General features: G+C 38.9%; 4 protein-coding genes across 4 annotated transcripts; 3 read left to right on the top strand and 1 right to left on the bottom strand.

Moving 5' to 3' along the window:
* The first annotated feature begins 3,181 nt into the window (after positions 1-3,181).
* Positions 3,182-3,992, top strand: LOC135679988 (metallothionein-like protein 2C). Its single transcript, XM_065193965.1, has 3 exons — positions 3,182-3,340; positions 3,436-3,519; positions 3,739-3,992. The coding sequence occupies exons 1-3, from the start codon at positions 3,276-3,278 to the stop codon at positions 3,845-3,847; spliced, it is 258 nt and encodes an 85-aa protein (XP_065050037.1). The 5' UTR covers positions 3,182-3,275; the 3' UTR covers positions 3,848-3,992.
* A 1,091-nt stretch (positions 3,993-5,083) lies between these two features.
* LOC135679118 (E3 ubiquitin-protein ligase XB3-like) lies at positions 5,084-8,565 on the bottom strand. Its single transcript, XM_065192542.1, has 8 exons — positions 8,259-8,565; positions 8,120-8,179; positions 7,955-8,026; positions 7,717-7,838; positions 7,462-7,605; positions 7,251-7,358; positions 6,452-6,710; positions 5,084-5,911 (listed from the first exon to the last, which is right to left on the bottom strand). Exons 1-8 carry the CDS (start codon positions 8,439-8,441, stop codon positions 5,534-5,536), a joined length of 1,326 nt encoding a protein of 441 aa, XP_065048614.1. The 5' UTR covers positions 8,442-8,565; the 3' UTR covers positions 5,084-5,533.
* A 3,624-nt stretch (positions 8,566-12,189) lies between these two features.
* LOC103992146 (kinesin-like protein KIN-5B) lies at positions 12,190-21,169 on the top strand. Its single transcript, XM_009411743.3, has 24 exons — positions 12,190-12,344; positions 12,474-12,685; positions 12,960-13,089; positions 13,190-13,345; positions 13,429-13,766; positions 13,853-13,991; positions 16,396-16,493; positions 16,582-16,738; positions 16,810-16,879; positions 16,962-17,038; positions 17,132-17,185; positions 17,258-17,338; positions 17,419-17,530; positions 17,611-17,697; positions 17,783-17,958; positions 18,039-18,200; positions 18,288-18,395; positions 18,503-18,661; positions 18,735-18,818; positions 18,917-19,122; positions 19,209-19,310; positions 19,399-19,508; positions 19,602-19,753; positions 20,726-21,169. Exons 2-24 carry the CDS (start codon positions 12,510-12,512, stop codon positions 20,933-20,935), a joined length of 3,144 nt encoding a protein of 1,047 aa, XP_009410018.2. The 5' UTR covers positions 12,190-12,344; positions 12,474-12,509; the 3' UTR covers positions 20,936-21,169.
* A 2,188-nt stretch (positions 21,170-23,357) lies between these two features.
* On the top strand, positions 23,358-24,346 carry LOC135679119 (myb-related protein MYBAS1-like). The gene is made up of 3 exons (XM_065192544.1): positions 23,358-23,548; positions 23,625-23,754; positions 23,814-24,346. The coding sequence occupies exons 1-3, from the start codon at positions 23,404-23,406 to the stop codon at positions 24,223-24,225; spliced, it is 687 nt and encodes a 228-aa protein (XP_065048616.1). The 5' UTR covers positions 23,358-23,403; the 3' UTR covers positions 24,226-24,346.
* Positions 24,347-24,865: the final 519 nt, after the last annotated feature.

Here is a 24,865-nt window from a genome sequence, read left to right on the forward strand (position 1 = left end):
AGTTAATAGTCTATGTGTTAGTTATAGGTGCCCTACAAGCTAATCACGTAAGTGATGGCATTTGTGACATGTTGCGATGATCTCTTTGCTTATTATTATTGGCATATTTTTACATATTATCTGGATGTATATTGTGATGTCCTTAGATCTATGTAATGAGAATTAGATCGTGATGAAATCATAATAATGAGACTAATTCGTCTTTAAACATAGATCTTAAATCATCTCGGTCATAGGTTACTCAAGAAAGACATCGAGATAATCGGATAGATTGATGTATTATATACTCGTCCATGTGATAGAAGTGATTGGTCTCATAATCACTTGTGTGGGGACATTAGAGGTACAGTGCAAGTACTCATTAGAAAATGAGTTCACTTATTGATCTTACAAAATGTTGGATGGTTAATGATACCTAACGTCAGACATCAATTTCGTAATTTCAATTGTGTCTGGCCCTTAGATTTGAGATACTAAAGATGTCTGAGCACTTCATTCTTTGACGTCGAACTTACAGGTTTGGAAGTTTCAGATCTGGTACAACCGATTCTTAGGAATAGTAGCCAACCTTACAAAGGCAATTGAGTGTTAATAAAGGATCATCCACTCTTAGTATCGCGAGAGGAATATCCTGTGTATGCTTTCTCAAATAAAATCCGGTTGTTTGGATTGAGAGAAAAAGTTCTCATAGAGAATCAGATTAGAGTGAGACTCGGATAAGATTCCGTATGGGCCTAATGTTACCATGCCTAATATACCATCTCTAAGATATCAGATGGATGAGAGATTATAGACATATAGTAACTGTGGACAGACATATCCGATGAATTAGATATCCCCTATATCGTTTAGAGGCTATGGCATAGTGGCCTATTACGATTATAGTCGATGAGTTGAGTGAATTATTATGAAGATAATAATTCCCTACATCAGTAGGAGTTCTAAGTCAGAATAAATTATGATAGGATCGACTCATGGCCAGCTCGGTATCGAGCCTAGAGGGTCACACACATATAGTGGATGTTGTGACGAGTAATTGTGCAGATATAAGATACTCGCAGAGTCGTTAGTTTGGATCCTCTAGATGATATCCAATTAGATAATTAGATAGAGATCCAATGAGAATATGATTCACTAAGGGTTAAGTTGCTTGCATCTCTATAAATAGGAAAAACCTTATTGCTCATAGTCTAGAACTTTCTGATGGTCGCTCCTCCTATTCTCCTCAACCTCCTCTCCTCCTCATCGACTTTGGTAGCCTTGTAGTGCGTATGGAGAAGGAGATCCTATAGTGATCTGAGGAACGTCGTAGTAATGTCTGCTATATGAATCACTGCTAGAGAGGAGTACGCAAGTTCTCCTTCATCCACTCCATTGGATTTAAAAATTTCAGAAATATATGATCTCCCCAAGTAACACTTTTAATATAATACGTATAATTTTTTGGTTTTGCGGTTTTCTTGTGCACCAATCGTCACACAACGACCAAGTACTTATCTTTAAGAAATCCGATTTTGTTTTTATTTTTCGCTATGCATGAGACGTTGACCCACGATTTCGCAACACTATGTCACTTTGGCCATTAGAAAACCAATATGATAATATAAAATATAGTTTAAAATGTCATATAAATGATAAAATATTTATTATAGTTCATATCTCATAAATGTATCGTCTTAAGCTACTTTGATAACTACTACTAAGATAAAACTTAGGGATATAAGTTATAAATAATATTCACTAAAAATTTTTAATCTAATTTATGTAGAAATAATTTAATAATCATAATAAATAATCATAATAATTATTGAATATTAATCAGTATAAAAGAAAACTTATATGATAACTATAATTACTTGATTTCTAAAGGGTTAAAATGAACTAAAGGACACAAATTCAAATTGTTTGATTTCTAAAAGGTAAGCAAATATTTTTATTTAGTGAAACCTAAACATTAAAACCTTCTCTCACAATCACGATTGTATTGAACCGTGCCTATATCTGTGGGTCCTCATTGACTGTATATAAGCCAGCAAATATCATCGATCACGAACATAGGCTCTAAGACTCACTATCACAAGCCATGTGACCTCCGGTGATGCCATTAGTTGTACACAATTATCACTTGGAGAAACACCCAAACCATCGCCATCGCCTTCTCGCCATAGCATCCTTCTGCAATATTTGAGCGATCACCACCTATCCTTGGAATTTAGCCATTGCCATATCTCGATACAATGATGCTCTCTTTGTAGTAGTCATTCGACGTACAATAATTAGCCCTGACCAGAAGCCATGACTATTGTGCACACAATCATTGTAGCACTTTCGCTGTCATTGTCTGTTAAAAGTCATTATTGGTACACACAGTAGTACCGCTACATACAATAGTGACACTACCCTAGATAATCATTGCCCATGATGGTAATACAGTGCCATCGCTTCCCTCAGCAACAATCACAACACGCAACACTACCACCTACACATTCCTTCGTTATTGCCCACAGTAAGTAAAGAGTGCTAATAAATATATCTAAATATAAAATAACTTTGATATATTTTTACAATCTAAGTTATTTGATTTCAAAATAATAGGCTCTGATACCAATTATAAATATAAAAACTATAATCATACTTTTGTTATGTGAACAAACTTTAATGTCAGAATCAAAATTAAATAATGATATATCAAGATCAAGATTATAAATCTTTTGATATCATTTAGAAAAGTCTTTATCTGATGTGTAAGTATACTATTATTTGATTCGAAGAAAACATTGATACTCAATAAAAACTAGATTTATCTATTCATCTTAACATATTCTTCATTAGACCATTATAAACGATGAAACAAAGACTAGGAGATAAAGAGAATATATGTAATCTCTCGATCTATATTATAATATAACATATTGAGTAACTAAGAGGTTATAATTATTTATACACGAAAGCAAATGATTTATGATAAGTAATTAGGAGAGTAGCTCGTCGTCTCTTAAGAAATTTTATCATAAATAAATTTTATTTTTATTATCTTATAATCATAATAAAAATCTAATTAAATATATAAGATATCTTATCTAATTAATCGAATCACTCAACTTTAGTTACTATTTATATACTCATTTTTAATAAAGTGTGAAGATGCTGCCTTCCACTACAGTAAAGAACCCTCGGTTTTTCTGTGCCTATAAAAAGAGGAGGCATTCGCCTCCGACCAACATAAGCCAGAGACAGAGCCTCGAGGATCCCATCTTGTGAGTGCTTCTGAGAAGATGTCCTGCTGTGGTGGCAACTGCGGATGCGTCTCTGGCTGCAACTGCGGCAGTGGCTGCGGAGGGTAGCGATCACCGCTCTCTGTTCTGTTGTCATCTTCTCTGGATATCGTCATCTTTCCATGCTCCGATGAATGCTCATGCTCTTCTCTAAATGCAGCTGCAAGATGTACGCCGACCTGGGCGGGGAGCGTGGCACCAACACTGCAGGAATCGTCGACCTTGGCGCCGCAACCCAGAAAGGGTCTTTGATCTTACTCCTAAAACTTAATCTGCATTGCATACAACAAAATATCATAATTCCAAGCGAACGATGAAAGAAAAGGAGATCTTGCAGTCCTCTAAAACATCTGCTTTTAAGTGCAAAACAGAAATGATTCTAGTTCTTGAGTTGTCACGTATATCTACATAAAGATGTAATGCTTCTGCTGTCTGTCCTGTTAAAATGAGTTGGATTTTGCAGGCGAATTGATGGGCACGAGGTGGCGGACGGGTCTGAGAGTGGAGGCTGCGACTGCAACAAATGCAACTGCGGTAGCAGCTGCAGCTGTGCTTGCTGCGGCTGTAACTGAGGCTTTCGAGAGCCAATGGAGGCCATGCTCTACTTCTTAAGTGACATTTAATATCATATGTGAGAGGGCATGGCCAAATCTAAATAAGAGGAGTATAAGCAGAGCTGTATCGACTTTTATCATGAATGATATTTCTCCTTAAGTAGCACTAAATATTATATATATATCTTTTATAACTACTGGTAAAGGATTGCATCTGATACAAACACTTTGAAAAATATTAAGGTTTTGTTTTAGCACCATCACAAAATATTGAAAGATTGCTTCTTTAAATTATTCAAAGGAGCAACCTTTGCAACCTCAGAGTAGGACTGCTACTCTGCAGCCTGGGAGGCCAAGCCTTGAGTTACAAAGATAATCTCTTCAAGGGTAAGATTGCATACACACTGACCCTTATTAAATCCTGCATTGATGAAAGATTTATGCATTGTATATGTCATTTTCACAATCACAAATCATATGTAGGAGTCCATGATTTTGCAATATGTTGGATCTACTGCCAACCTGCAGCAGATCACTTTTGCCAACTCATATGATGTTGTGTCAGATAGATATTTTGAAAGGTTGTATTAATTTATAGCTAACAGAGGGGGAAGAAAGGGAAGAAAATTGATGATGCAAAAGCATGTCACAGTACATCAGAAGTGATAGTGAGAGCTCAGCAAGTGAACAGTTTGGATGTTGAAGATAGGTTGTCTAGTAATATTCTCACAGCTTTTTGTCAAACTTCTGACCTACCACCCACCAGTACAAACACCCTCCTATCAGCTTAATCAAGTGGACCTTTGTGACATCCCCTCTCCTGTTGAAGAACATCATCACCTTCACACCCATGAGTAATTGGAGAGGAGAGGACTGCAACCATGTTAAGAAAGGTGAAGAGGTGGGTGTTTTGGGGTGGGGGGGGGTGGTGTTTGAGGGGTGGTAGCTCTCAAGATAGAGCTATCCCCCATTTGGTGACTTGGTAGCTCTCACGATAGACAGGGCACCTGCATGGCAAGTCTCAAGCCACATGAATAAGTGCCATGCTCTCCAGGAAACAGACAATTCTTTGGCTTCTTTCCTCGTGACTGTGCCCATATCATCATCATCATCATGAAGAAATCCCAGAGTCCAACCACCTCAACATCCAGATCTACAAGCAAAAATTGACATCTTGGACACTATAGACAAAAATTAAAAGGACTACTGAACAACAAAAGCATTTTCATGCTCAATTATGTGAAAACAGTCGCATGATAGCCAACACCCCCAAACAACTTGCAAATGTAATAAATTTTACATCATCACATCACAACATCTACTGTGTCACATAGCAGACAGGCAAGCCTGCAGCAACTTGAAAATGAAATGCTAATTTACATGTCCATCATGCTGCAAAGTAGATGGACAGGCCTACAACTTCTTCAAACTTGAATATGGTTTACCTTCCAAAGATTGTGAATTTTAGCCTAAGAAACAGATCCAAACTCACCGGAACCAGATGTGTACATATAACAACCAAAAGAACCATAAGCTTCAAACTTGCTGGCAAAGAGAACTGGCAACACAAGATTGGTGAAAGAGACTGCTTACTTGACTGCTTTTGCTTTTCTGAATGCAAGAATCTACAGAAGCAATTGATTCCCTCAACAGCAGTTATTGGAGATTTCAAATCTGGTAGCTATGTGAACTGCAATTCAATTATCAAGGCTTGTCCACCATGTCCTCGCTATCAGTAATACACCCAGAGCCACGGCTCATCTTACTAAATGATCCCATAGCCGAAGTTTTGAAGCTACTACTTTCTGCACTAAAGTTATGGGACCTCCTTGACCTCCTTAGCTTAGAGGTGGTGCCCTTTTCCCCTTCATCTTTGTCATGTGTCTTGGCGACCACCAATCTGGCAATGTTGCAGCGGCAGAAGGGGCATGATGGTGAAGGCAAGCACAAGGTTGTGGGATTTGGCTTGTTGTGGCAGCAAAGAGCCAACATGCAATGAGCACACATCTGGTGCCCACAGTCTTTGACCTCAATAGTGCAGACTTGGTCGAAGCAAATGGAACAAAGCTCTGTATCGCTCGCCTGCAAGATTTTTACCCCCACATTAATTGAATCTAAAACAAATTCTGACTTCGTGCCCTCTTGACTATAAGAAATATAATATGAAAATTGTCTATAAGATCTACAATAGAAAATATCGTATTAGCACAAGATCTACAGTAGAAATTAGTACAATACAAAAAGGTTTTATTGACAATTGAACAGTTCAAAGATATGTAGTAGGATGACATGATGTAGACAAAAGTACAAATATCAACTTGTAAGCAATGTCAGATGCTCGTCATCAAGATTACAGTAAACATAAAACAAGTAGGTATAACCTGACAATTAGAATCATGTTTAAACTAATGATACAATGTTATCACCTTAAACTAACCAAAGGAAGCATAAATAAATTTCCACCAGCAACTTAAGCACCACCATAAACTTAAAGCCAAGCAACAATTGTAGGTGTAAAAAACTATCAGCCTGCACCAATTGTACCTGTTGCTAATAATCATTATCACTAGCAAACATGGATACACATTGCTGCATATGAATCCAATCAGGAAGTTGCCATACCTCAGAACTATCATCAGGAATTGCTGCATCCCAATGTGCAGGCGGTGACAATGAATATTTTGTTCCCTCCAAGATCTTCTTCTCTCTTTCCTTATTAGCCTCCGTTAGAGCAACCTCTAGCAGAGCCTTTGCGTCTGGACCAAGTTCACTGATTACCTTCAATGGAGAAGGCCAAACCAGTGGTTCGGCTGCTGATGGGTTTAGAAGAGCTGCACAAGCTCCATGGTTTCGCTTGAGGGCAACAGCATACGGTATTCGCCTACAAACAGAAATCAGCAAAATGATGATAAACAGACAAAAGTCTAATATCCTAGTATATTGTAAAATATTGGTAGATTTTGAATTCACCAAAGATTTCTAACATCCAAACTAATAGCCAAATAACCTACAAAAATTAATAAACAAGTCCTAATATATAACAATTTTGTTATTAAAAGATCAAGAAATGTTATCATTTTCTTTATTAAAAATGATTCATTTCATAGCTAGAATATCAGTGAGATAAGCTGCAGGTATTAGATCTCTTAGGTCAACTTTTTGTATTTCTATATATTAATATATATGAAAAATCTAATGGTCCAGCTGCTGATTCCTAGAAATCTGAAACTGCATGGTTGGTCAGATAACACACAGCAAAATAAGTCGATTAATCGAAGGGTCTAGAGCAAGATATTGGATGAAGAATTCAAAATTAATTCTGTGATCAATTTGTTTAGAAACCCATTTGGACACCAGGCAATTATTAGTTCGGATCTCTCCAAGGGTATAGAAAAAGGTCCAAAGGACACAGCTTACTCACCCAGCTGAATCCCTTTGAAGCCGATCCGCTCCCCATGCAAGCAATTTGCGAACACATTCCAAACTCCCTCCATGAGCTGCCAAGTGCAGAGGGGTGCTCCCAGGATAACTGGGATCGGAGTCTATTAGTTCATGGCACAAACTCCAAACACACAGCTTGTGGTAGTAGGTCATGTGCTTGAAAGAAAAAATCAATGAAGTCATAAACATACCCATATCCACCACCAGTCGAAGCACAAACAAGAGCTCCATGGTCTAAAAGAATGTGGACACAATCCGGCCGTCTTTGCTTTGCAGCAAGGTGTAAAGGCGTCGCCCCATTGTCATCTCTAACATTTACAAACCGGGCAAATCCCCTGTAGTTTCATCAAACATACACATGGAACGATCAGAAGACGGTTTAGTATCTTAAAGAATGCCAAAAATCATCAATCAACACCGAGACTAGTGACTTCAAAAGAACCCACCAAGAATCAGCGACGCCAGTTGACCGGGCAGCGGATATAATGGCTTGAAGACAATTTGAATGACCATAATAAGCAGCATGATGAAGGCAAGTTCTTCCATTTAGCGAATCGAACATCAGAATCTAAACCAAACGAAACTAAAACCAGATCATCCTCCCACTAGATTGAATCCTTTTAGCGAACAGATCAACCAAAAAAAAATTCTTTAGATGAAAAAAAGATAGAATCTTGGGCTCACATTTGCCCCGGCCTCGAGTAGCTTTTGCACACAGGCAATCTTTCCGTGCATCGCAGCCAACATCAATGGAGTCTAGAGTACAACCAGATCCCGCAAAAATCAGATATTTCACCATATTGCCGAAAGAAAAAGGAAGAAAAGATCAAGTATACATGGTATCCTCACCTGTTTATGCCGATTAGCTATATCAGGATTTCCGTATTTTTCCAGCACCAACGTCAAGACCTGCACATGTTTCCATAGATTACAAATAAAGAAACGGAAGTGCGGAAAAAGGAGATGTCTTCGGGCACGGGATCCTCACCTCGACGCGCCCATTGGCAGCGGCGATGTGGAGTGCGGAAAGGCGATCGTAGATGGTGGCGCGGCGGAGCAACGATGGATCTTCATCGATGGCGCTGCGCACTGTCTCCAAGTGGCCATCTTGGACGGCGCTGAAGAAGCCATGCTCGTAGCTCGACCCGGCGCAGCTCACCCCCTGGCCCATCCCGTGCCGCTCGTCCCCCCTCTCTCTCTCTCCAAGCACCGGACGGGCGTACAAGGAGGAGCGGGAGCAGAGGAGAGACAAGGGAGGGGTGGAAGACGAGAGAGGCTGCTGAGAGGTTTTGTTCACTAATCTCATCGGTTTAAGGTAATCAGCAAGCGTAACTTATTGCAGATCAAGTCACCCACCGGTGACTGTACCGCATTCGGCAAAAAAGGGAAGCTTTTGTCATGGCATTAGTTGAATAATTATTTACAAATTTTCATATTATATATGTCCATATATTCTGCAAAAGATAAAATTTCTGTAAATTCATTTACATGCATACATACATATATGCATATGAATTATTCCTATAAAAATAAATACTTTTAAAATTATAAATAAATAACTATATGTAAAGAACAAGACAAGACTATGGAGCAGACTCTTTCATGTGACTATAACACTTGGTCAAAGTTAGCATGCAGATTTTGAATGAGCTGCCATGTGTCCATTATTATTTTTTTGATATTAGCAGAACATGGCACAGAATTCTTTGTGATGTACCAATAAAACTCTGACCAATCTCAAACATCATGTATTTGCATTAAGGTAGTATTAGAGAGTATCAATATAAATATGTGCTTTTAATCCAATACTAAGGTGTGCGGTTTATTATTACTCGCGGTGACTGCAAGCACCGCGTCGCTGCAGCTACAAATAAAAAATAATAACGCAGTGCGACAGCGGTGAGATATTTTTAGGTGGTGAACGGGTGCAGCTCCTGTTTCTTTGGACCCAGCGACCAGACACTGCAAGCTCGCTAGGGATTGGGTTTCGCCCAGTTGGTCCCGCTATGATACTGCGGGACCCAATCTACGAACCAGTGGAAGACGGTGTTCTCCTGCTCGGTCGCTCGCTCCAGACACACGTGGGAAAGGAAAGTGGATGGAGTTGAATAGATAACACAAACACGTGGCAGACAGTAGTGGATGTATAATATTAGACGCGTAAGAGAGCTGTCCAAATTGGAGATCTGCTGGCCAGTCGAGAACAAGCTCCAAATCCGAATGGTTCGTATTAGCAAATCCAAATATACTGAGATACCCATGAAGAAGATTAAATGTGTTTTATGGTAATGATATCAGAACTTTCTTCTCCATGTAAATGTCTTATTATTAGACTTGTCACTAATGAGATTTAAGTTTTAAAAATAAAAAAAATAGTTTCATTATAAATATAAATAAATAATATATATTATTTGTTTATATTTATAATGAAACTATTTTTATTTTAACTTAAATCTCATAATGAGTTCTAAGAAATTTTTTATTTCAAGATATGCTGCCTCTTTTAATATTTCTCAAAGGATGTATCTGATTTGCTACAACTCCTGAAATACCTCCATGGAAAGATAATTAGGACATTATTATATGGACTAATTATAAGATGAACTGATATAATGTTTTTGAATAGACTTTAGTGTTTTGTTGAAGATGCTAAAAATATCACAAGTATATTCAAAAACATTATACTCTTCTTATTTAGTTATTTATATTTCTAAATTAACAAAAAATACATATCTGAAATCATATTTTTGTATACGAACTAATATTTATTAGCTTTTGAGTCTATTTACCTCAATTCTAGTATTTTTGAATAGGCTTAAGATATTTTGGTGAAGATACAAAGATAAATATAAATATTATACATATGAATTGGACTAATTCACCACATGGAATGATTCATAGCTATAATCAAATGCTATTCCAATTGTATTGTTAGAAAAATAAAATTAAAAATTATAACAAATAAAAATATCTTTTGGGAAATACCAAAAGAGACATCTTCTAAACAGATAATTTTATTTAGAAATTCATATATATATATATATATATATATATATATATATATATATATGAATTTCTAAATAAAAGAAAAGGTCGCATGCTTTGCCTCCATGAAATGATAGCATGATAGGACTCGAAAGGATTAGAGAGATGAGGAGGATGGTACCATATCCCATGTCTAAGATGGAAGAATAAGTAAAGGCACCTAAGTTGGGGAGGTGGTTGTGCCTTTTGAAGGGACAAGCTTATGGCCTAATTTAAGACCTTTGATTTGGTGCCTTTCTTGATGACACCTTCCATGCATGAAGTGGTCTCCTCTGCCGTCTCTCATTCAACCCCAATACATAGGGAACCAACACTTCCGTGAAGACGCAAAGGGAAGAAGAAGAAGGAGAAGTCTCACTCGTCGAAGCAAAGGTTAGGTTTTAGTATCCCTCAAGACGAATCACCGAGGTGTAAATAAAAATATAGCTTGTTTAGTAGGGTGTGATGATGACTTGGTTTAATTAAGTGGAAGATGGTGACTGCTTAATGACTAAAGGATGTTGAGGTGTCCCGGTTATTGCTTCTTCCTGCATAACTTCATTATTACAGCATTGAAGAAGGGAAGAAAAAGCTAATGGACATAAAAAATTTTATATAGATCAATAGTGACTTTTGTCCCAAGATGAATTCTCGATCTTCGTATATGACAGATTCTTAAAGATATATATTCTTGAATGTGAAGAAGAAAGATATAGGAAGAATTAAGAAGAAAAAAAAGATAAAACTAAGAATGTATTTATAATTGTCTAGCTAATATTTTTGGTATAAATTGATTTTAAATTTTCATGTAAGTAGTAGATTTTGATAAATCATCAAGCTAATATTAAAATAAATAAATTTAATACACCATCGTCAAACCAAATTTATGTGATCAGATGGTAAATCCTCAATCTTCAAGAATTGACTATGATATATCATATAATAAATGATTAATCTCTATTTTATTAAAGTTATGATAAAAAAAGAAGAAGAAAAAGCAGATATTATTCACACTTGGCATTGCTGCATATAATACACACGAAGGTCAAGAAGTGACGAGATGAATTAGACACACGCTTTCCTCTCCATCGTCAAGTCAGGTGCATCATTTCTACACAATTTTAAGATGACAACTGCACTCCAATACAAGACGCAGACAGGAAGTAGGATGGAGGATTGTAATGAGTGCTAATGATGCGAATCATTAGCATGTGAAATGAGCCAAACTGAAGCCTTCATCTTAATTTTAGCTCCATCATAACTCTCTCTCTCTCTCTTGATTTGAGATGCTAACTTGTTCCTGGTGGTAGGTCTTTCATGGAGCAGTCACCAAACTACTATGAAGCCTTGACTATGATAAAAGGCATTTAGATTGTAACCTGAGTTATCTTTGAGTTAAATTACTTCAATTTGGTAGAGTTTGTTAACCTAAAGAGAGCTCCGCTTTGGTACTTTTTTAGGACTAAAATATCTTTGAAGACGATGATATATTAGATTTTTTTTATCAAATTTTAATATATTTTTAAGGACGTGAGTCAGCTTAGTTAATAAAGACTTTGATAGTTTTCCGTAATGTTTTGAGATCAAATCCATCTTTAACATTTATTTATTTTTTATATTAATTTTTTTTAAAGACTATTAGGTTTATGTAATTTTTATTTTAATTTTTTTTGGAGTCGACTGAGTTAAAACTTCTCTGAAACGTACGTATGAAATTGCAATTTGTTAGGGTTCCAATTCAAATAAATAATCAAATTAAAGGGTTTTCTGTATAAAGGACCTGAGCACGAATTACTCCGCCGGCTCCTTCTAAGCCCATCCTTCCATTGGTGGTAGTTCAATAGCTAATTTGTGTTATCCCAATAAATATGTCCACTAGTCGTTCGCCACGTAGACGACATGAAACTTGTTACTTGGTTCCGACGGAGCGATAGAATCGTTGTCTTTTGAAAGTTCAAATTTTTCGCCGAAAGCCCTCCAAAATCCCGAGTCCAGATCTGCTCGATCCCTTTCCCCATTCTCGAGCAGAGCTCGGATCTCCGGCGATCAGGTAAGAATTCTCGAATGCTCCATCGTTTCTGATTCCGGAATCTTGTGATTCTTTCTTTCTTTCTCCTAAATTGTTCTTAAGATTGAGATTGACGGCTTAATGCGCTCGTGTGATTGGTGTGTTTTTTAGGATTGCGGAGAGGAGAGGCTCTCTGCTGCTGGAATCATGTCCGTGACTCCCAATCGGAGATTCGGGTTTCCGTTACCCCCGACCCCGTCTCCTTTTCTGACCCCTCGCCCCGAGAAGCGGCAGCTGGACCTCAGGTGGGCTGACGGTGGCCCGACCTCCAACCGGCATGACAAAGATAAGGAGGTCAATGTTCAAGTCGTACTCAGATGCAGGTCAGTCGTTTTTGTACTCCTTTCGCGCTATCCTGTTGGGAGATTAGATCTTAGAATCACAACTGCTATGAATTCTTCATAGTTGCTTGCGGTTTATGACTAAGAGATGCTTTCTTTTGGTTCATGTGTCGTGTGGTTTATGGTTCGAGGGCGATGAAGCTCTAACAGGCTTACGCCTTTGGTGGAACAAAGAGAGTTAGATCTTTTTCTTTATAGATCTTCTGGCTTTGTTGATGGTTTTTGAGATCCAATTATTGAATGGACCACCTAACAGGCCATTGAATGATGACGAGCAAAGGCTGAATGTTCAAAAGGTGATATCTTGTAACGAACAGAAGAACGAGGTGACTGTCATACAAGGCATGATCAACAAACAAGTCGATAAGACATTTACCTTCGACAAGGTATGCCAGATTTTTGTTCCTTTTTTTTGGCTTACTGACCAATTAAAGTGAAACAATGGCTGTCGTCTTTCATTGGTTTCCTTCTTTCTTGTTTCGGCAGGTGTTTGGACCTAAAACTCAACAAGGAATGACATACGTCCACGCTGTTGCACCACTGGTCAATGATGTTCTCGAAGGTTTCAACTGCACTGTATTTGCCTATGGTCAGACAGGCACAGGAAAAACTTATACGATGGAGGGAAGTACAAAGCCTAAGGTAAATGATACTGATCCAAACTTGGTTTGTTTAAATTAGGAGAACTTGAACTTGTATGCCAGGGATTGCTTCTTTGAGTATAGGGTCAACATCTATCGGTCGATGCTGGAGTGATTCCAAGAGCTGTCCGCCACATTTTTGATACTTTAGAGGGCCGGAAGGCCGATTATAGTATGAAGGTAACCTTTCTGGAGCTGTACAATGAAGAAATAACTGATCTGCTAGCTACCGAAGAGCAAACTAGACCTGCAGAAGATAGACAAAGGAAACAAATCTCTCTTATGGAAGATGGTAAGGGTGGTGCAGTTATAAGAGGTTTAGAAGAGGTGGCTGTCTACAGTGTCGATGAAATTTACAGCCTCCTAGAACGTGGATCGGCCAAGAGACGGACAGCAGATACTCTGTTAAACAAGCAGAGCAGGTGCCCTACTGTCTTTTTCTGATTATTCTCCAGTGGAAGGATTTGCATGGAGTAGTCAGCAACTTGGTTCCCTTTTCTTTGGGCAGTCGGTCGCATTCAGTCTTTTCTATCACAATCCATGTGAAAGAAGCAACCATAGGAAATGATGAACTTATCAAGTGTGGCAGGCTTAATCTTGTAGATTTGGCTGGCTCAGAAAATATATCCCGTTCTGGTGCAAGAGAGGTAACTACTTTCACTGAACTCCATCTGGACTCAAAACAAAATCTTAGTTTTGCTCCAAGTTATCTATTACATTATAATATGCGGGAGATGATAATTCAGTCATCTTCTTGTATCATTGAATACGTAGCATTATGTCCTGATTACCTTCCTTGCTTTGTTCTCTTATGTGTGATTATTTATAGCTGATTCAACTGTGATTTTCTGATGAACTAAGTTGTTGCTTGAAATGGGTTTTGTGAATTATTTTCATCAGATCATGATACATGCTTGAATTTGAGCTGACTATATGCTTGTGAAAGATGTCCTCATTTTAATTTATGACTTCATACTACCAACAAGCAACTCTGATCTGCAGATAGGGTTCTTTTGAGCTAATATGTCTTCTTTTTATCCTTAAGGTACATAATGCGTCAGCTAATATTTCTTCTCGCATGAATCATTACTACCTGTTGATTATATCCTGTTCTGCATGACTTGGATGTAGCACATGAGTCAAACACAGACTGCAGATTTTAGCTGTTTGCTTGTAGTCTTTTTGGGCATCATAGTGATCCCAAATATAAGGTACAAACATCTTACAGCAGTAGATAGCTTATGAATATTGTGTAAAACAAAAGATGTTTTTTTTTTAAGGATTGCAATTGTCTTACTAGTATGCAACTGCTATGCTAAACGCAAGCTTGTAAAAGATATAGGAATGCATTCAGGAGTTTAACTTGGTGCATGTGCAGTTTACACTCGAGATTAACTAATAAAAGTGCAACTATGTCAAATAATGAAATTTCCACGTACAAATGATATCTATATACGTTCAAGGACTTACACAAGTAATATACATCAGTTATGTGTAGATAAGTATTTAAATGCTCCAAAAAGTGGTTGCAGCTGCAGTGATCAAGGTTTTGTATAGCACAATGTGATGGATATATAAAACTAGGGCCTACATGACCATCCATGCAGACCCCATTATAGAACCATGTATGTAGCATTTAGTACTTTTGGAAGGCTTAGTCAAATACAATGTTTTCAGAAGCTCAAATTGTAACCATCCCTCATAAGATTCTCTGGTTTTAATGATGTCTGCTTGGGTGCCTGCATCATAAGACTTGTCAGAAGGTGTGCACACTTATTAGATGTATTTCTATTTTTTATGTTCCTTTTATTGATTTGTCTTTGCTTTCTATATTCATATATATATAAATACATATATATACACATACACACACACACACATATATATATATATATATATATATATATATATATATATAACAAATAATCAGAAAGGTTTAATTAGTTGAGCCAGGGAAGAAGGACATCGTGACTCCTTTTTTTAATCCTTTTCTTTTTTTGCTGCCACCTTATTGTTCCAACTTTGTCCTTGTTTTCCTGTTCTTTCTTTCTTCTTAATTTGTATTCTCTTTGCTCGTGGAGAAATTGTCTTTTCTTGAACTTGTATTTTGCTTTCTTGTTATCCCTGCACTCCAACTGTTTGTTCTCTTTCATTGTTTTCCTTTTTGTTATATTCCTTTTTTTTCAAAATATTAGCTTGTTCCTCTTTTTTTTTTTTTTTTAAATCCAAATTCAAAAGGATGAGGTTCTTTGATTACCTGAATGTCAAAGAAAATAATAACAAGAGCATGGCAAAGGATTTGTTAAGCCTTGCCCAAATCCTCTCTTGTCGTTTCTTGTTGCACTAGGCAAATGGTTTTATCTGAAACCAAGATCAAGAATACTTTTGTTACAGTAGACTTGTGGTTCATCGTGTCAAGGGTTGTTTAGGATGAGTGCCAATCAAGGATGAGAATCTACATGGAAAGAAAAGTGAAGGGTGTCAAAGCCTCAGAAGCAAGTCCCCTTTGGTGCTCAGGGTAGTACACATGCAAGGCAGTGGCAGAGATTCCGCAGAGAAAAAGTGCAAGATAGGTGGGAACAATAAATGAGCTGGAGAGGACTTGACTGATTGGAATATGCTTGCATGTGTTGTGCAAAGACCAAATCCATGTCGGTGGGCTTAGGCGCGTGATGGTCAGAAGGTGGGTGGCTGGCGGAAGCACTAGCCACACTGAGTGTTCTCGTTACAGTTTCCTGGCCGCTGGAGATCTCGCCAATGGAGGGATAGGATAAAGATAGGTGACAAAGACTTGTATTTACTTGTCTATATTTGCAAAATCCTTAGTGAAAGGTAGACAATGGTGCTAATTATGTCTCATTCTTTTAAAAAGTTCAGCTAAGTTGGGTCAGTTTAAATTTTTTGTTTGATCCAATGCTTTGTACCATTATCACTTTGTCTTGCTTAGGTTGTAAAGGTAATATGATACTCAATCTATTAACTATTTATGGTGTTTTAGTTGTTGGCATCATGAGTATCCCTAATTGCTAGATATATGGATGACAATCCTAGGGCAGAGCAAGGGAAGCAGGAGAGGTGAACAAGAGCTTGTTAACACTTGGTCGTGTCATAACTTCGCTGGCGGAGCATTCTAGCCATATACCTTATAGGTTTGGACATGAAATCTTGAGCTTCATGGCGCTTTTGTACAGTTCCACTGCTGTTCCGTTTGTTCTGAATGCAGCTAACATTAAGCAGGGATAGTAAGTTGACAAGGTTGTTAAGGGAATCTTTAGGTGGCAGAGCAAAAACCTGTATAATAGCAACAATATCTCCATCTGCTCACTCTTTAGAGGAAACTCTAAACACCCTTGATTATGCATGCCGTGCGAAGAACATCAAGAACAAGCCAGAGGTGTGATATTGGTGTGTATCTGACATCTAGTTCTCTTATGTATTTACTAAAGATATCCATTTCTTTTGCAGGCAAACAAAAAATTTTCGAAGTCTGTACTTCTGAAGGATCTGTTCCTAGAAATTGAGAAGTTAAAACAAGGTTAGATCATGATTTGTTAGTTCAACAATCATATTGTTTGTTGTCATGGATACTTATCTTACATTTGATTGATCTAGCATAGATGTAAGAGCGGCAAGGGAGAAAAATGGCATTTACATTCCCCAAGAAAGATTTTTACAGGATGAGGCGGAGAAGAAGGTGAAAATCTTGTTTTTGATATTTTGTTTTTGGTCTGATATGTAGCCATCGGTTATTTTGGTTGCTTGTCAATCTAAAAGGATGCTGATACAGGCAACACATGAAAAATTAGACGTTTTGGAGTTTGATTTGGATCATGCACGAAAGGTATGCTCTTAATTAACTTAATAAGACTCTTTTTTTTTTTCTGCACACAGATATAATCTTTCATTTTGACAGCAAGCTGACAGATTTCAAGAACTTTACCATGCTGAACAAGAAAGGAATCTGGACTTGGAAAGCAAACTCAAGGAATGCAAGGTGAAATGCTTGCTACTTAGTTGATTGCTACATTAATAAAACAACATATTAATAAAATTGCCCAAAATTTCCTTTTTTAGACAAATCTTGAAGAGAACAAGAAGGCCTATCTGGAGTTGCAAGAAATTTTAATGAGAAGCAATCTGATGCTTAAGGAAAGGGAGTATATCATTTCAAACCTGTTAGATTCTGGTAAGTCAGCTAAAGAAGTCTGGTCGATTCAGTATAAGCAACTGCCTCCTGAGTCATTCAACTTTTTCAATACAAAATAGAGAATACTATTCTTACACGTGCAAAGGTGCTGCGGAGTGATCTGGAAATTGCATCAGAGGACATGTCGCTCCTCTTTGCTAAAATAGGTAAGTACCATTCTGTCTGCTTAATAAAAAAATATGTATGGACTATCTTATATTTCTTAATATGATAATTTGTTCTTCTCTGTAGAGCGGCAATCTCAAATTGAAGCAAAAAACCATGGCTTGGTTGTTGATTTTGGCTCTGAGCTTGATGAGAGTCTCAAAACATTACATAGGATGGTGATAGGATCAATTTGTGAAAACCATGAATCGTTAAAATCCATGGAAGAATATGTTAGCTCATTTGTTGCAGCCAAATGTGAGGTAACATGTGAAACTATTAGTTTATGTATATATTGAAGGTTTGAGTTACTCAAGCTTTTTATTACATATGATATTTTCAGGCAGCCAAATGCTTGGATTTGAAACATGAGAGACTTAAAAGCATATACAGTTCTGGTATCCTGCATATGAAGGAACTTGCAGGTGCGCTACAACATAAAGCCTTTTCAGACCTAGAAGAAACTAGATCAACAATGTTTGCTCAGATGATCGCTGTTGAGAATGTATGAGGCGGATATAATATATCATATTTTATAATATGAATATGTATGCCAAGCCTCAAAATACTTCAAACTCTCTGTACCCTGCAGTTTCTTGTGACTGTTGCTTCAGAGGCTGAGCAGGTTCTGCATGATATTCAAATATCCCTGTCTGAACAAAAGGATTTGCTGGATTTTTTTGTCCAGCAACAAGCGACGGTATAGACTCTTTTTTTGACACTGTATCTTGATGGTCATCTAACTGCTTGACCTTTAAATTTTGTAGCTCTTGCTCCAGACTAATTTATATTTCCTGAAAACAACAGGGATTGCAAAGAAATCTTGTTTCGACAGAAGCCATCTCCAAGACAACAATTCATTTCTTCCATGAATTGCAGAGACAGGTCTCCAAGCTTTTAAAGAATCTTGAACATGACCAGTTGGAAAAATCACGCCGCCTAGCTGCATTTGAGAAGAACTTTGTGGTAAATGATAATTATAAAATTAGCACACCAGGTTAACATAGGTCTTTCAAATTGATTCAGGTTTTGTGTTCAGGATTTATCTGCTAGAGAAGACAAAGCAGCATTTGAAAAAATATCTTTGATATTTACAAATTTGATGAAATTAAAATTGCAGATGGTAAGTATTCTTTAGTTTGTGAAATGTACACAATTGGAACTTGATATAGTATAATTAAATATGACACCGAGATAACATTTCTTGTTAACTATGAGTAGGTGTCTGAGGTTTTAGGAAATGTGGATGACACAAATGCTGAAGACAGTAGGAGGCAGCAGGTGGAGGTGGCCAACATGCAGCTAACATCTGATAATGCCAAAAAGTCATGGATCAATTACATAGAAAGGGTAGAAAGTCAGATTCAGGAGGATGCCGCTTCAATCACGAAGATCGGAACGACAATGGACAACGTTTTTCAGAACTGGTGTGCTTCTGAGATTTGGTTTTTGTTGTACTGGAACTTCAGCCTTCGTAAGAATACTGCCACATGCCCACTTCTTTCTTGTGCAGTTCAATAAAAGTGGGTCAGTCTTTGCATCATTGGAAGAACATTCAATCAACCATAGATCACATGCACAAGGATTCAACTGCAGAAGTTGATTGTTTTGTAGTGTAAGTTGAATTAACCATAAATGGAAGTTTCTGTTTACTAAACTTTTGTGTAATTTTTATCTGTTGTTATTTTTTGTTCTTCTGATAGATCAAGGAACCAAGAAAGGAAAAATATTTTTGAAGAATTCACATCAGTGGTCTCTGAAAACAATGTGCAATTTGACTCTGAAACCAGTGATCTCCAGGCAGCCGCTAAGAGTAATTATATTCACTTAAAAAGTAGTTTTCAGGTTTCAAGTCTCCTTTGTCCTGTTTTTCATATGGCCCATTGCCACATGTTTTGAATTGCAGTGTCACTTGTATTGGACCATGAGGTTATGGAGCGCATAGAGTCCACATCAACCATGTGCTTTGACCATCTAAAAGGTTTGCGGGATACTCATAGTGAAAATGTTAAAGATATCAGAAGTTTGGCAGACAAATGCCTTCTAAGGGAATACACGGTATGCCTTTTGATTCTTTCCTTCAATTTATGGTTGTACTACTACCAAATCCCGATCTCTTGAATTGTTGCAAGTTAAAAAATTAATAAAGATGTTTTTTTATAATTTGAGAAAAGAATTCCATTGGATGCTTCAGATTATTTATGCCAATTCTTAGGGGTGCTTAGGTTCTTAGTTTCTATGGGTCTATGGACTCCCTTTTACATGTGGAAGATAAGACTTTTGAGTCCTAAATTTATTGAAGAAGTCCATGCTGAAACAGAAGCACTAGAAGCAGGGTCCAGTAGAACAATGTTGCGGTCCATCTAAATGATGTTGTTGGCTAGTGTCATTCCAAATTTAAATTTGAAAAAAAGTGAACTTATGTTGACACGGCAAGCGATGCATTAACTGCTTTTTATTATATGATATCTGGAGTACTCATTTTATGAAATTCTAGTTGTGTGGCAGTGTTATGCAGATTAGTTTTTTATAGTTGAAAAAAAGTATTTAGAAGTAAATATTGCAGATTCCTAAATAATTAATCAATTAAGTCGTTGTTTATGATATGAAATGGAGAGAAATTGGATGTAGTTTTTCAGATGAAGAGAGAAAAATCTGAGAGAGGTCGTAAAATTACATTTCATTGGTTGACTCAGATGATAGGATTAAACATGGCATTAGATTGGATTAGACATACATTATTCAAACGCTGTGCAGTGTTTTCATATTATGCACCAGTTTGTCGTTTAATCCTTCTGTCGACTCTGTTTTCACATATTTGTACAAGATATTAACTGCTGCTAAGTGTTCATCGTTAACGCTCACTAATAACCAGTGTCATTTAGTCCTTCTGTCTGCATGTCATTGCTTCTATTTTCGTTAGTTTCCTAAAATCTGAAGTTTGGATTTAAAATCTTTGAGCTAATAAGTTAAGAGGTCTGATAATTTCTAGTAAAGTAGGTTCTCTGATGTTAAATTGCTTCCTGGCAGGTTGACAATCCAACTAGTCTTACACCCACAAAGCGTTCTCTCAATGTTCCGAGTTTAGCATCCATTGAAGAACTAAGGACACAGTTGGAAGACCCAATTAAGCATGATAGGCGGGACAGCAAACTAAGAGAAGCTGAAGAAAAGCAGCAGCATGTCTGTGTACCTATGCCAACCCCAAGAAGCCCACTTACGCCCATCAACTCATTATGAGCAGACAGCCGATTAAGCCCAATTAATCAACCTCATTCTGATTAGTGCTATGCAGTCAACAGCAGTGCAAAAGTTTGGCGACTGGGCATTTTGTTCGTTGACCAAAATTTCTTTGAGAATCTGTATATTACCAAGTTCGCTGCCATGTTGTAGCCAGATCAAGTCATCTTGACAAATCGGCGTGATGTAATACTGTTGTCTTTAATTAATGCTCTAAAACTAGTGTCATCAACATATTGGCTTCTTGTAGCATTCTATTTCACATGTTCTTCATCGATCTAATGAAGCGAAGGGAAGGGATGATGCTGTTAAGGAATTGCTGAATCGTTCTTACATTTCTAGATGCTAGTGTTTGCCACCAGTTCTTCAATTACTCGCTGCCTGTGTTGGCACTTGCGCAGTAAACTTGGTTAGCAAAATTGAAGCATCGCTGCTTACTTCGATCGTCGTGTGGATGCAATTGAAGCAGAAGAGCCAAAGCATCTCAGTCTGAGACGGCAGATCGTTGACGACGGCCAAAGCACGCCCAGACTCTTCCCAAGGAACACAGACTTGACGGCTTTCCGTGGACTATGCCATCACGTCAGTGGGGATGTGCTCACCAACTATTAAGGATAGAAGACTACGAGATCTCGTCGCCTTTTCCTGTGCATATGCTCTCGTTTGTCTCCGTAGTGGGTTTGGCGGAGTCAACGCCTTGTGACAATGCAGCTTCCCATGCCGTGATCTCTAGGAATAATCTCTCCCCATCGAGGAACTATTGCCGTGGCATTCGTTTTCACATCCCTGACCTGACTCCACACCATTGCGTTAGCAGCAAAGCAAGGTTTAGATTGAAGGAGACAGAAAGAATTGATGTCTCTTTCCTTCACTTGTACCCATTTCTCTCTATCCTGCAGCAAAGGCAACAGTTCAAAAGAGATGCACTTGCTAACTCTCTACGAAGCATATACATGAAAAAGAAGAGTAAGTAAAAAAGCTTATCTTGTCTGTCACCAACAAAAACTCGTGCTGACTGCAATGGTCGGGGTAGAGCCACGGCAAGTCGGCGAGGAAGGCCAAAACGCTGAAGGTGATGGCAAGTGGTGGCGTCCACGCCGCAGTACTGCCACAGCTTTTGGCTGCCGCCACGCACTTCCGCAAGTGGAGCCTCGATGGGGTTCGTACCACTCTGCAGCACTTCTTATCGCTTCTGCATGCGCTGTTCTTCGTCGTCGAGGATGCTCGCTGCAGTCCGCACAGTGCGTGGGCAAAGTGTGTACGGCAGCACCTGCCGATCGACTCCTCGATGCGAGCAGTAAGCGGCTCTACTGTTTAAAGATGACCACATCATGCAAGACGAAGAGACCTCAATCGGACAAAACTGAATCAAACGATCCACGGGCTCACGATGAGATGAACTAATACTACAGCTTTCACTGGTTGTGTTAATTAAAGGATGTTGGTGTAAACAACTTTAAGCCGTGGCCTTGGGGCCGACGTGGGTTGGTTCTGGTCCGGATGATGAGGGATCTCCCTGTGACGTTCCTCGAGACTGCTGAGGTGGTCGATTATGGTGTTCCGATCGGGACGGGGTCGTTATTCCCTCCGGCAAAGAACTCCTCGCCTGTGCGTTTAGTGGGTGACCTCCGTCTTCGCACCTGCACAAAGGTCGGGTTGGGGAGCTTCGTCCGACCCCTCCGACGATCAAGTTAGTGAATAATCACGAGAGGTTTTTTTTAGCTAAGTTCTCTCTTCTTTTTTCCCTCTTCCCTCGGAGCGCGAGGGTTTTTATAGTGAGAATTACCGTTGCCTGATGTGCCTGCCCGTAGGGAGCAGGATCGTACTTCTGATAGTGTCTGACATTGTCGTTGGCGTGACGTGAGGGATCGAGCCCGAGCAGGGTGTTAATGTGCCTTGGTAGACGTTCTAATCCGCTTTGATCAGGTGCCTTATCAAGTCAACAGAGGCGTGAGGTGTTTATCTGGGACAGCTGATGTCACGCAAGTCTTATTACAATTATTACCCTGGATAAATTATAAAGTGACTTACAATAAATCCATCAATCACTTGTCGATCTTAATTTTAATAAACTTTCGATGTGAGTTTAAATTAAATTAAAATATTATAATTTCTTTTAAATAATAGATAGTTATTTTTCTTATACTAAATCGATTCTAATGTTAATTGTATGGGATAATTAATTATTAATTTTATTATACCAAAATTATTGATTTAAAATATTTAAACTAAAATTCAAAATAGTATACGTATGCGAAGCTAAATCAGAATGTTACGATGATATACTTATAATCCAAAATTATATTGATAGCCTCATACATTATTATTATTATTATTATTATTATTATTATTATTATTATTGTTGTTTTATATGTTGGATACATATTTGCAGCACTATAAATGACTCCGACCAAAGGCCTCGGGAATCGACAGAAGAAGAGGAGGGGGCGGGAAGTACGAGCGCATACATGCGCAACTCGGTGATGGTGCCGCCTGCGATGGAAGCGACGCAGGCGAGGAAAGGGCCGTGGACGGAGCAGGAGGACCTCCAACTGGTATGGTTTGTGCGCTTGTTCGGTGAACGTCGTTGGGACATCTTAGCCAAGGTGTCAGGTTTGAGCGGTGGCGGGGGATAGGAAGGCCCAGAAGGGCAATCTCGTGTTGTGCGTTAACCTGCTTGGTGTTGTAGGCCTTAACAGGACAGGCAAGAGTTGCAGGTTGCGCTGGGTTAATTACCTTCACCCCGGCCTCAAACGCGGCCGCCTGACGCCCCAGGAAGAACGCCTTGTGCTCGACCTTCATGCAAAGTGGGGCAATAGGTCCGACTGATCTCTCCTCTCTCGATCCCAAACTTCAAGGCTGACAGGTTTGCTCGTAGGTGGTCTCGCATTGCTCGGAGGCTCCCAGGGCGCACGGACAACGAGATCAAGAACTACTGGAGGACGCACATGAGAAGGAAGGCACAAGAACGGAACAGGAGCGCATGCCCCTCGCCCTCTTCGTCGTCCGTTGATGGACCGCAACTTGGGATCGAAAAGCCTGGCGGTGGGAGCGTTGCAGGGGGCAACTCCTTGATCTCAGGGCTTGGGGTGAACGATGAAGTCGCGAAAGGATACACCATGGATCAGATCTGGAATGAGATAGCTGCATCGGAATCGGCCAGTGGGTTGAGCTTCGAAGAAGAGCAAGACTGCCCTCCAATGCCTTGTTCCATGTGGGGAGTAAATGACGAAGACACAAGGATGCTGAATCCCATGCCTCTTCTTGCTTTCCCTTGTCATGAATTCTGATATGCTACATCTACATCTATGTAAATTTGATATGCTACCCTGCATCCACCATCCGTGTTTCATGTGACAAAGATCAGTCATCTATTGTAGAAAGTCAAAGTCCCCTCCTCTGTTGTCTACATATATCAAAGCTCGTTCTACTTCATCTTCACTGAAAAATCATTCTCTCTGTCTCAACAGTTTCTCTCACTCCTATGAGAAAGAAGAAGATGCATTAGGTTAGCAAAGATAATGAAAAGTAGCAAGCAGTGGTTGGTATGATAAGGAATTGGTCTGCTGATCCAAGAGCCTCTGGCTGGCGGCCATGAACCTTGTTGCTCGGGTGGTAGTGCTCCCAGCGTTATCTTGGAGGGAGGACGAGATAAAGCTAATGGTGGACCAGTCATCGTCGTCATCGCCAGAGCAGGGCAGACATCTGATTCGTTAGAAAGGTAGCAGAAATGAAGAGTCTCCATCACCCACTCCCATCACTTTCCTCGGTTTCGGCCCCGCGGGAGGAACCCAGCATCGTGCATCTATTCCCCCGTCGCGATCGAGCACACCGTTCGGCACAGCCGCCGTGCTGTTCCACTACAAATTGGACGTCAGTGATGTCGATGTGTGAAGACATGTTGATTGTAATCGTCCGCCGACGCGTACA

Source organism: Musa acuminata, chromosome BXJ1-7 (assembly GCF_036884655.1).
Source record: "Musa acuminata AAA Group cultivar baxijiao chromosome BXJ1-7, Cavendish_Baxijiao_AAA, whole genome shotgun sequence".
Classification (NCBI taxonomy): Eukaryota; Viridiplantae; Streptophyta; class Magnoliopsida; order Zingiberales; family Musaceae; genus Musa; species Musa acuminata.

Coding starts and splice junctions, on each gene's coding strand:
- LOC135679988 (XM_065193965.1), top strand. CDS start 3,276: ATGTCCTGCTGTGGTGGCAACTGCGGATGCGTCTCTGGCTGCAACTGC. Junction 3,341..3,435: donor TGCGGCAGTGGCTGCGGAGG/GTAGCGATCACC, acceptor CTCTAAATGCAG/CTGCAAGATGTACGCCGACC. Junction 3,520..3,738: donor GGCGCCGCAACCCAGAAAGG/GTCTTTGATCTT, acceptor TGGATTTTGCAG/GCGAATTGATGGGCACGAGG.
- LOC135679118 (XM_065192542.1), bottom strand. CDS start 8,441: ATGGGCCAGGGGGTGAGCTGCGCCGGGTCGAGCTACGAGCATGGCTTC. Junction 7,839..7,954: donor TACTCGAGGCCGGGGCAAAT/GTGAGCCCAAGA, acceptor CGTTTGGTTTAG/ATTCTGATGTTCGATTCGCT. Junction 5,912..6,451: donor TTCCTGATGATAGTTCTGAG/GTATGGCAACTT, acceptor AAAATCTTGCAG/GCGAGCGATACAGAGCTTTG.
- LOC103992146 (XM_009411743.3), top strand. CDS start 12,510: ATGTCCGTGACTCCCAATCGGAGATTCGGGTTTCCGTTACCCCCGACC. Junction 16,494..16,581: donor TCTAGCCATATACCTTATAG/GTTTGGACATGA, acceptor AACATTAAGCAG/GGATAGTAAGTTGACAAGGT. Junction 19,123..19,208: donor GACAACGTTTTTCAGAACTG/GTGTGCTTCTGA, acceptor TTTCTTGTGCAG/TTCAATAAAAGTGGGTCAGT.
- LOC135679119 (XM_065192544.1), top strand. CDS start 23,404: ATGCGCAACTCGGTGATGGTGCCGCCTGCGATGGAAGCGACGCAGGCG. Junction 23,549..23,624: donor CATCTTAGCCAAGGTGTCAG/GTTTGAGCGGTG, acceptor TTGGTGTTGTAG/GCCTTAACAGGACAGGCAAG. Junction 23,755..23,813: donor CATGCAAAGTGGGGCAATAG/GTCCGACTGATC, acceptor GTTTGCTCGTAG/GTGGTCTCGCATTGCTCGGA.